Raw genomic sequence first — 12,067 nt, 5'->3', positions numbered from 1 at the left:
TTGTTTGTCACCAGTTCTTCCTGCAGCAGATCCTCTCTGTCAGACACCCTTTACTTCCGTCTCTCTCTCTCTCTCGCTCTCTGGTCTGAACGACGCCCCCTTGGGAGAATCGAAACCTAACTGTTGAAGAAAAGCTCCCCGTGAAAAGTGTCGTTGTGTGCTTCCTGCAGCTCGGCCCCTTGTGCACTTCTCCGGTACCATGGCTTTTCACCAGCAGACCCCGTTTCACACACCAGTAAGTGATTCACACTTTTTATTTGAAAGGGAGGGAAGGCTGGTCCTGCTCAGGTCCGTCCGGTCCACTTATCAACCGCAAGAGAAGAAGAACGTTTCGCATGAGTCAAGATCGGTTCTTACATTCTATAAATACCTCATAATTTATACGATATTAAATCCTACTTAATATAGCGTCTGTACTAGACTTGTGCTGATCATATTTCCACATTTTGATTCATGTTGCAGTACAATCAAGAAGGATGGTTCCTCAATCGGAACCGTGAGAAGATGATTACAATTGTTACATAAAATAGTTGGCATTTTGTCTTCAGTGTCGTACAGAAAGTGTGTGATGTGTCACGGCTGCTGTCACGGGTAGCGCGGTGCAGGAGCTCATGCGCAGAGGAATTGACAGGACTCAGCGTGGATAACAAAAGGCGCTCTTTAATGAGGAAAAAGTTCCACAAAGGGGAAAGGAAGAGAATTGGGCGTCAGGCCAGGCCGGGTCGAAACAGGCAGGATCAGGAATACGCACTAGTAACACGAACGACAGGACGACAAGAAAAAGACAACAATCCAGCAAGAGACAGGGGAAAGAGTGGCACAATATATAGGGGGGTTAACAGGTCATTGCAGCCGTGGCTTGTGTACTTTGTGATTCTCCACACACGCACGCGCATACACACACGGTACACGTTAACTGGACTGTACTTGTACTTGGAGCTCATGGTCTGGCTTTAATAAATACTTCAACTAATCAGGACACGCCTTATGAACGTAACTTCGCAATAACTCTTAAACAAAATGTATTCATTAATTGCACATGTACAATCTCATACATTGTCAATAACAAACGGCAAAAAAACATTGATCAACTTCACAATAAATAACTCGACAGAACTTTACGAGCACCGGTTTCCTGTGATGCAACTGCTGACGTCATGCGCTGTTCTGCAGTCTCTCGGTGGTTCCTTCGAGATCCAGCTGCTGTGCCCGGTCTCCGCTCGGAGTAAACGGACGCGGACCCACAACCGATAGATGCCGCACACCAGTGGCGTCCCTAGGCTAAAACATCCGTGACTCAACAACAGTAGTATTTAGAATGTACAGACAAGAACGCATAATAAACGCTGTTCGTTTCCAGGTCCAAGTGCTAGGGATCGATTGCTTCTGTCTTGCTCTCCTACTTGACCAGTGGTCCCCAAACTACGCCTCCCCATTTGGACCGGCCCCCTGAACAATACCAGAGACGCGTTCCGATTTATTATTTTTTTCACCTGGCCCGTTGAGATTGCAGTGAGACGTGGAGAAAATGTGGAGTGGTGCTCTTCGCAATAGACCATCTTTGATGGGACGTGTCGCGTCTCGGCCAATCAGCGTTCAGATGTCGACGGCGTTTGAGAAGTTAGGTTAGCTTGAATGTTAGTCTGCTACATCTGCTGCTGTCATGCTGCACGGTGTAGCGATACTAACAAAGTACCCGTACGTTAAAAACGATGTGATTTAGCATATTTTAGTATCGATACTTCATTAAAAGAGCGATCAGAGCGCACGCGCTGCTTCGCTCCGTGCCCCCCCCGGCTGGAATATAGGACACATAAATAAATGAAGAAATACGTGTGGACACATACATAGAGATATAAATAAATGAAGAAATACAGAAATGTAGAAATACATTTATTTAATGATGTCCTGTTGAGTTATAACTTATATGTATTCATTTATGTATTTATTTATGTATACATTTATTCTTGTATTTATTTATTTACACATTTATTTAAGTATGTATTTATTTATTACTGTGTTTATTTATTTATTTATTAGGGCTGTCAATCGATTAAAAAAAATTAACTAATTAATCGCACATTGTGAAATTGCGATTAATTACACACTTTTAATCGCGATTAATCGAGATTAATCGCAATTGAAAGTTTGTTCCTTCTTTTTAAAGACAAAACTGCTTCTCTGACTGACAGGCTGCTATAGAGCCTCACATGTGTGGTGGGAGGTCCTTGTGATTTACTGAGTGATCATTGGTTGTTTTTTTCGCAAAATGTTGACAGACAAACGGATTGACCAATCACGTTGAAGGTTTCGTGTGACGAGTTCTTTCCGCGCCGCGTCACCAGACACGTCGCCCTCCGTTCCTCTGTGTATCAGAGGGGGAGACGGAAGGAAGGAGGAGCAGGAGGAAACCCGACCGATTCATCCACGAGTTAAACTGATTTCTGCTCCTTATTTTTGCGGAGAAATAATTGTTTTAAAAACGGAAACAGTGTCAAACCGTACTGCCGCGGTTTGACACTCAGAGGAGTGTAACAACTTCAACGAACACCGGAAGCAAGTCGAAGTGTCCTTGAGCAAGGCACTGAACCCCCAGTTGCATCCCGGGCGCATCACTGCAGCCCACTGCTCCTTAATAACTAAGGATGGGTTAAATGCAGAGAACTAATTTCCCCTTGTGGATTAATAAAGTATATTAAAAATAAAAAAAAAATTGCGTTAATTGCGTTAAAATATTTTAGTGCGTTAAGGCGGCCAAATTAATCCCTAGATTAACGCGTTAACGCTGACAGCCCTATTATTTATACATTTATTTAAGCATTTATTTATTTATTCTTGTATTTATTCATGAATTTATTTATTTATATTAAGTCACTTTAAGTCCTCCATACTCAATGAATGAACTGCAGTATCTATAGACTTGGAGGTCAGCTTCTGAATAATAAACACTTTGGAGAGATAGAATACATTACTGTTCATGAGGATGGGGCGCCATCTACTGTCCAGAGGTTGATATGATAGAGAGGAAATGCAAAACAAAAACAAGAGGCATGATGGGTCCACAAAGGAGTTAAAGAACCAACATGTAGGAGAAAATGTACTAAAATCAACTAAAGAAAAAACTTGCTCTTTTGCTGGTACAAGAACGTTGGCAGCCAGGTGAAAGTAAACATGCTTTTAATAGCGAGGCGGGAAGTGAAGAGACAATATCAAATATTTGGACTTGGCACATGCACATTGAATAGAACAAACAAAGACTCTTACCAAAACAGAAATTATTTTCAGCATAAGGAAACATTGACTGCATTAATTGTGTCCCGCCTGGAACCGATGATTGCGTGTGCTTGTGTGTTCCAAGAAAGAAAGGTGGTGGAGGGGGCTTTCTGCATTACATAAAATATGCAACATATTAATAGCAGATGTCAGTATGAATATGTACATTGTACAATGTCCTTGGTGTTGGCAGACAGAAAGTAGCCCATTGTCCTGAGGTTGGGTGTGGACATAGCCTACATGGCCCACAAAAAAAGTTAAAGGTCAAGAAAACATCAAGGCATGAGCAATAATCAGTGGCAGAAACATACATGTAATGCTTGTTTTCACTGTGCTAAAGCCCCGGATGTTTTTTAATTAGCCTCGAATGTTATTTTTTTTTTAAAGAAGAAAAAAAAGATTTGGCACACAAGTGGTTAACACCTCCAGGTCGCACGTGACGTCATTCACCCAAAACAGCGGAGTCCGGCTGGCAGCAGGCGCACGTAAGCTGCTGTCTGAGACTGTTTCTATGTCTAAAAATTTCGCTGCTTCACTAGTCTGGGCTAAGCCCAGCGCCGCCGCGCGTAGGGCACCAAGTCCTGAGGGGGCACCACAAAACAGAACAAGAGATATATTTAATCGCTCAGCACCCCAGTTAACACTTCTCGCGCCGACACATCCGCGCACACAGGTGAGCACACTCTCACTAGGATGGAAGGTGATGTTCAGGAACATTCTTTGATGCACAAATGAGCTCTTCTCACATAGATCTATTGGGAATTGGGTCGCAATGGTTTGAATTTGTAAGAAGTGGGCCCCCATAATATAAGGTGAGGAAACAAACTAATCTGGAAAGTGGAAAAAACAAAAACATGTTGCATTAATGTCTGAACTTGAAGCGAAAGTAGGGAACACGGGAGCTCAAAGAGACAAACGGGAGGATCATGAAACTAATAAGGATTCAATAATTATTGTCTATATTGTACAAAGGGGATTAAAACACAAAATAGTAAAACAAAATGCACGAATGTGCAACATGTTAAGTCACTATGAGGAACGTTGAACTGGTGGAAAAAAGAAAACCTGACTTTTAGACAGGTAGTGTTGGAAAAATAGAATGGAAGCCTAAATAAAGACCTCAGGACACGGTAATGACGGAGTGAGACTGGTTTATTATGTCAGTCCAAACGGAGCATGAGACAACGGGTTGTTGTATTCACACAGTCCAATTCTACATCAGTGGTGGTTGCAGACGCACCTTGTGGAGATAGAGCCCATTTCTTGTGTGAATGAAAGCCTGAACATGTGCACCTTAAAAAGAAGAGTAGGAAGCACCCCAAACCGAACCATGTACAGTCCAGGGATGGACTAAAACACACCAGCTTGACTAGCTTCATTTATATAGCCTATTATCAGCAATCACAAAAGTGCCTGAAGGGGGTTTATACCAGCATTAAGAACATCAGCAGTTTGAGTGACATGCAGCTGTTAACCTGTTTTTTCCTGTCCCTTGTAGAGAATCCCCTTCACTGGGTCGATCCATGGGGGTCTGCAGGAGGGGAAGTCCATCAGCATCACTGGACGAGTCCTGCCTGGAGCCGATAGGTCAGGGCGCTCGTCACTTGCTCCCTCTGCTGTTAACATTTCATTATTCATTGTCCTGTGCTGTCTGTAGAATAATGCCTCGATGCGGATAATGATAGTAATTGCATTTCATTCTCTCTAATTTGTTTCTGTTTATTTGTCATAAGGACACATTACGCTGAATTAATCCCATTCATCTGTGCCGAAACTCTATCAAGGCTTTTATTTTCTTGTTTTAGAAAAAAAAAATCCTTCGATTTTTATTTGATTGTGATTTTGGTAAAGGCTGTATGTTAAGGCATGTTAAATATATCCTGTTGTTACATTACATTACATTACATGTCATTTAGCAGACGCTTTTATCCAAAGCGACTTACAATAAGTGCATTTCAACCTAGAGTACAAACTAAGAACAACAAGAATACAGGAAGTAACATTTCCTCAACATAGTCGAACTACAAAAGTACCATAAGTAAGTGCTATCTAAGTGCCACTGAAGTGCTAATCTGTGTTTTAATCCAGATATAGTCGGAAAAGGTGTGTTTTCAGTCTCCGACGGAAGATGTAGAGACTTTCTGCTGTCCTGATGTCAGTGGGGAGCCTGCTCCACCACTGAGGAGCCAGGACAGCAAACAGTCTGGATGTAGAGTGATTAGCTCGAGGTGCAGGAGTCACAAGTCGATTGGCTGTTGCCGAGCGGAGGGAACGTGCCGGGGTGTACGGTGTGACCATATCCCGGATGTAGACGGGGCCCGATCCGTCTAGAGCACGGTACGCCAGGACCAGTGTTTTGAAGCGGATGCGAGCAGCCACCGGTAACCAGTGGAGAGAGCGGAGGAGCGGAGTGGTGTGGGTGAATTTCGGGAGGCTGAAGACCAGTCGAGCTGCTGCATTCTGGATGAGCTGCAGGGGTCGGATGGCCTTAGCAGGTAGACCAGCCAGGAGGGAGTTGCAGTAGTCAAGGTGTGAAATGACCAGAGCCTGGATCAGAACCTGCGCTGCCTTCTGAGTAAGAAGAGGACGTATTCTCCTGATGTTGTGCAGCATGTACCTACAGGAACGCGTCGTCGCAGCGATGTTGGCTGTCAGGGAGAGTTGACTGTCGAGTGTCACCCCGAGGTTCCTGGCAGTCAGGGTAGGGGCCAACACAGAGCTGTTGAAGGTGATAGTCAGGTCGTGGGTGGGGGAGCCTTTCCCTGGAAGGAATAGTAGCTCAGTCTTGTCAGGGTTGATCTTCAGGTGGTGAGCAGACATCCACTGAGAGATGTCAGTCAGACAGGCAGAGATTCGTGCCGCCACCTGTGTTTCGGACGGTGGAAACGAGAAGATCAGTTGGGTGTCATCAGCATAGCTATGGTAGGAGAAGCCATGCGAACGAATGACAGAGCCGAGAGAATTTGTGTACAGAGAGAAGAGGAGGGGACCCAGGACGGAGCCTTGAGGAACCCCAGTAGTGAGAGGACAAGGATCAGACACAGATCCTCTCCAAGTTACCCGGTAGGTGCGGTCTTTAAGGTAGGAAGAGAAAAGAGCGAGTGCAGTGCCTGAGATCCCCAGGTCCTGAAGAGAAGAGATCAGGATCTGGTGGTTCACGGTGTCAAATGCTGCAGAAAGGTCGAGAAGGATAAGGACAGAGAATGTTACCATTCTGTTGTCACTCACACACATGTGTGTGCGTCGTTTCACATTGCTCTACAGCGCCATTAGGGGTCAAAACCTCCACACGGTACCTTAAAAATGACGTTAATTATTTGCAACACAAGAACACAGATTCAAGCCATATTTTGGCCTTTTATACACAATTTATACTATATAAATGTAAACAATGACAGTTTGTTTTAGACCATTTAATGGTGTGTTTGTTTTCTCTCCAGGTTCAATGTGAATTTACAGTGTGGTTCCGGGAACAATGCAGACATCGCTCTCCACATCAACCCCCGGTATGACAGCCACCCGGGTTATGTGGTTACCAACACCTTACAGAAGGGCAACTGGGGCAGTGAAGAGAGGAAGCTCAACTCTCCGTTCCCTGCGGGCTCTGCCTTCAGCCTCAGCATCACTGTCTCCCGGGATTCCTACCAGGTCTGACTATCTGAAAATATGAGCTACTCCGTTTGTACACAATTCTAGAAATGTAATCCAGGCAGATCCTGTTTCACAAATCCTGTGTCTCTTTGGTGAATGCAAAACAGGTCATTTTGAAGAACACAAGTTATAGTTTGTATATAACTTATTTTGCAACGAATAATTAACCCCTCAAGTTTGACCTCACACAAGTCTGCCTGCACTCTTGCGCAGCCGGAGAGTTTCAAAATAAGCCATGAGTATTATTTGTGATTGTTCATCGGAATAATTGTTTCTAGCAAAGTGTGGAGGAAGTCAGAGAATGGTTGTTTTCAATAAAAATATATTGACATTTTCGTGTATAAATTCCCTATGTTTTCTCCAGCTGAACGTCAATGGCTGCAACTTCATGGAGTACAGACACCGTATGCCATTTCACCAGGTGGACACCATCACAGTAGCTGGGAATGTAGAAATCTCCTCGATTGCCTTCCAGAACTCAATGGTGAGGATGTTACCAGCATTAAGTATGGCGTTCAATGTATTTCATGTATTATACAAACACTGTTCTCGTTGACAATAATACCAAACCTGATAGAAGAAGGATGGTTAAAGTGTTTTCTTTCTGGTTTAAGTTCCCTGGACAGCCGGCATTTCCTGCTCAGCCTGCGTTTGCTTCACACGTAGCCTATCCAACCAATGCTGCCTTCCCTTCTTTTTCGGCGGGTCCACCGCAGCATGGATTTCCCTTCCAGCCTGGATTTCCTTCGCAGCCTGGATTTCCCTCCCAGCCTGGATTTCCCTCCCAGTCTGGATTCCCCGCCCAGCCTGGATTCCCCGCCCAGCCTGGATGTCCTCCTGCAATGCCTGTGAGTATCAGGCAGGGTAGAGTTACAGTTCTACAGAGTTGCTCTGGGGCAGCACAAACCTCACCTGTTAATTTAATGGGTCAGTTTGCACAAATTGCTAGAAAAACAAACATGTTCCACTTAATTCTAAGCCGATCATCTAAGAGAAGGGGGGAGACTTGGTTCTGCCTAAATATGGGGATAACAGCGCACATTTTCAGGTAGTCTTCAGTCTCTCCCAAAGACATTCGTAGCAATGCACTCAGCAGTTAACATGAAAAGAGACATAAATATATTAAAAAGGAGAGCTATAGAGATTTAAATCCTGGTCCATCCTGTCTCATCTCCACAAAGCAGACCAATCATAGGGGGAAGTGGGTGTAAATCTGGGAAGGCCAGTTTCAGAAAATTAATCAGTTCTCCCAATCCAACGCGGAAAGGTGTGATGGGATCGAGTTTCTGAAGATATGTGACTGTTTGAATAGCACTGTATTGGTAGTAAAAAAACAACCATAAAAAGGATGCCTTACAACAAACTATGCGGCCAGTTAATGCAAGAATACACTTACATTCTGCATAGTATTACCACATTCTGGAGAGAGAGTCATCAGATTATCCCTTATTCCAGGTTGCATTGATGAAGAAGCAACCTCTAAAGAGAACAAGAATACAATGGTTTGAGGTGGAAATGTTTTTCAGAAATACCATAGATTTGGATGAGTGTCGACCACCATGGATAAACTAGAAGAAACTGAGAAAGGACCCGCCATGTCATGAATGATCATATATATCATGATTTATACATTAACTATACTCTTCATTAATGTAACTAGTTTAAACCAATAATGAATATTTGTATAACTAATGTTGGCATTCTGTCTTTGTACAGGCTGTTCCATATAAGAGCCCCATCAGGGGTGGACTTCAACCTGGCAAGACCGTCACTATCCAGGGGACTGTTCTCCCAAATGCCACAAGGTCTGACTTCCTTATTATTAGTTACTAGATTTCACATTACACAACATTGTAGAAATTAAACAACATCCCACCACACCTCAAGACTGAGGACTGTGTTACTCTAAATCTGTGCCTAGACCTAGACCATACGTCTGTGCCTAGACATAGCCTAGAGTACTCCTAGACTCTACCACTGGGTCTAGAGTCTACATTTGTTTCTACACTCTAAATCTGTGCCCAGACTCTACATTTGTGCCCAGACTGTTTAGATTTATATTGATTCATGGACATCAATTACTTGTTGTATGATTGAGTTTGCACTTGTTACCATCATATGCCGTTTTTATAAACCAGGTGCAGATTCAACCAAGTGATGTAACAGAAATACAAACAATGGGGGCAGTGAAAGCATCTTACTTCTGAAGCGACAAAGAAATAGAGACATGTCTTTCTTAATGCCAAGGAATACAATGTTCAGTTAATATATGGCATGTTTTGTTCTCCAACCATAGTGACTGCTCTTACTTGTTCTAATAACAAGTGTGAGTTTCTCAACTTTTACTGAAGCAGTCTGATAATGTGTCATAATTAAAGTTGCTGTCCAGAGAAGGAACATGTGAAACCCACATTCCTGTCTTGGGCCAAAATGTGTTGTTTGATATTACACTTTGCAAATATTGCAATTTATTACACATTTATCTGGTCTTCGTCTTTCAAGACTAAGGAAGCATTCATGCAGGAGGCCCAGTGTCTTGTATGACTCACTCGTTCCTCTGTGTTTCCTCTCAGATTCACTGTGAATCTGAGCCATCGCTCTGGCATCGCTCTGCATTACAATCCACGTTTCAACGAGAACTGTGTGGTTCGAAACTCCAAACGGGGGGAGCAGTGGGACGCTGAGGAACGTGATGGAACGATGCCCTTCGCCCGGAGGAAGAAGTTCACGGTAACTCTGAAAACACGCCACTGATTGCACACACTTACCAGGTGGTGGAAAGTCACTAATAAACTGCTGATGGATTTAGAACAACAGTCTCAGGGAAACCAGGGAACCTTGTCTCAGGGAAAGAGCTGTGTGTGCCCTCTAAATCATCTTTGTAGATGTAATTTAAGCCTAATATAACACAACGGAAAAGTTTAACACACGCTTTATATATATGTTTTAAAAGCACACAATTTGAAACATTTTATCCACCACAATTCCAAGAGCAGTTTGGATACATCATTGAATCGCCATTACTTGAGCTAAGTGCATATTTAACACAATTCTGAGCACAAGTAGTAAACCTGACTATTTTCATTTAGTAATCTGACTTTATTGTTGTTTGTTTCTCTGGATAAATGTCAGAAGAGATGGAATCTCAGATAGTGACATGTGAGTTTGAACTGGCCAGAGCATAGAGAACAAGCATCATCTGACTGATTTATACAACAGTTCTTACTCAAAACGTGCTACCAAAATACAAGTGGATTCAGAATGAGTCTCCGACTCTCTGGTGCAAAAGGAATCATCCTTAATAAGGAAGCTGAAGGCCTTCGGTATTAGCTTGTCACATGGGGGACATGCACAAGTTATACGTCTAGGGCTTTTATTGTGAAGGGTAAGGATGGTAATAGTGGATGTGGGGGTTATTTCACAACAGCAAAATCAAGAAATTCTAAGATAACAAAAGTTAAAGCTTTTCCTTATCTAGTCAGTGCATTCTGGTTTCCTATGTTTCATGTTGGCCAGGCCAAGTTGAGGAGGTTTCAGTTTGTGAAGCCAGGTGTCATTTGGATGTATGTGCGTTCATGGCTTTCTTTAACAGACAATGAGGTCAATCACAGACTAACTGAAGCTGAAATGGAGAAGTGTCTTTCCCTTACTGTAAAGCCAGTGAGCTACTAAGGGAAATATATGAGGAAGCAAAGCATATCATTATGTAAGAATAGACATACGTCCGTTGTAATAAAACAGCAAGACAAACCGTGGAAGACAATAGCGGACTGTCTGAACTGTCAACTGCTCTCAACTAAAACCGTCATAACCGTCATTTACACACATTAACAGTTGTTCACTTTGCAAATTGGTCAGCCATTTCTCATCATCACCTAAATGACTGCAATACAATGTATCAACGTTCATTCAATGTGAACAGCAACATATAAAATACAACCACAAACACAAAATAAGTCACATTGTCACATGAATAATTATAAGATGCTAAGGTTCACAATGTTTAACTAATACCAGTACTAACTGAAGGGCAATATGTATCTGTTGTATTTTTTGACAAATGCACACATAAAAGCATGGACTGCTGACTAAACAGATACAGACCTTGGTGACTCCTACAGTAGTAGTGGTGTAAAAAAGACACTGTGGCAAGTTTTTTAGTTTGACTGTTATTAGAGAGGCTCTTCAAAGTATGTGATTGCAAAATGCCTTTGTTTTCTTCCAGCTGACTATCTGTTGTGAGAGTCACTCCTTCAGGATTCTGGTCAATGGGATGCACAGGCACACCTATAATCATCGATTCACTCCTCTTAAAAACATCACCTCCCTGGAGATCGATGGAGACATCAGCCTGACCTCGGTGATGGTGTAGACGTCCAGCACCTCTGGCTGCTCTTGATAGTTGTATCCACAACATGCTTTCTCTGACAATAAGCATTGCCTTCATAATTAATCCATACTAATTATCTACATACTATTAATAATCATTGAAATGTTTATACTATGACATGCTATACTCCTGAAACATTAAAAGGGAAATCCACCAAAAATGATCAGATCAAGTTTGACCATTAGCATTCTGTGTAATGTAGGCAGATAGTCTTTGAGGTGAGGGGGACAGGCCCAGTAAAACTGCCAATCACAACACACTGAATGCAGCGGACAACAGAAGGATGTCCAATGCTGGAAATTCAAGTCTCTAAAAAAGGAATGGTGTTGGAAATACAATTGCATCTTAACTGTGTAATCATTCATGTTTGAAACACATTGAACATTGAAATTAAAGTATAATGTGAAAAAATGTGTTATGGTGTGATGAATTATTGCCCGATGGAACTTGATCAGATAAAAGGGAAGACGAGGAACAATTCAACTACTGTAGATGACAATAATAAGCACACCGTCAATCCCTCATGATGCACTATAACTACACAAGAAATTAACACATTTTCCTTTATTTCTATTTTTTATCTGTTTTTTGCTAATCAAGCCTGTGAGTGTGAGCAATGTAACTTTGTTTTGTCATTGACTAAAATCATCTATTTACTGTATTGGAGGCTGTTATGACAGTTTACGGTTATGTAAAAACAACACGGATGTTCTGGTGGCATGCTAACTAGGACTACAAGCTAATGGGAATGTC

General features: G+C 42.4%; 1 protein-coding gene across 2 annotated transcripts; it reads left to right on the top strand.

Annotated features, from left to right (window-relative positions):
* Positions 1-125: 125 nt before the first annotated feature.
* Positions 126-11,727, top strand: LOC130210407 (galectin-9-like). 2 transcript variants are annotated; one of them, XM_056440667.1, is made up of 8 exons: positions 126-235; positions 4,772-4,860; positions 6,714-6,921; positions 7,289-7,408; positions 7,641-7,772; positions 8,641-8,729; positions 9,498-9,654; positions 11,150-11,727. In XM_056440667.1, exons 1-8 carry the CDS (start codon positions 200-202, stop codon positions 11,294-11,296), a joined length of 978 nt encoding a protein of 325 aa, XP_056296642.1. In that variant the 5' UTR covers positions 126-199; the 3' UTR covers positions 11,297-11,727. The 2 variants fall into 2 exon arrangements, with proteins under 2 accessions (XP_056296642.1, XP_056296641.1); XM_056440666.1 differs by having other exon boundaries at positions 7,539-7,772.
* The last annotated feature ends 340 nt before the right edge of the window (positions 11,728-12,067 follow it).

The sequence above is a fragment of the Pseudoliparis swirei genome, chromosome 20 (assembly GCF_029220125.1).
Source record: "Pseudoliparis swirei isolate HS2019 ecotype Mariana Trench chromosome 20, NWPU_hadal_v1, whole genome shotgun sequence".
Lineage (NCBI taxonomy): Eukaryota > Metazoa > Chordata > Actinopteri > Perciformes > Liparidae > Pseudoliparis > Pseudoliparis swirei.
Note: the sequence above shows the minus strand (reverse complement) of the source record. Positions and strands in the feature narration are given on the sequence as shown.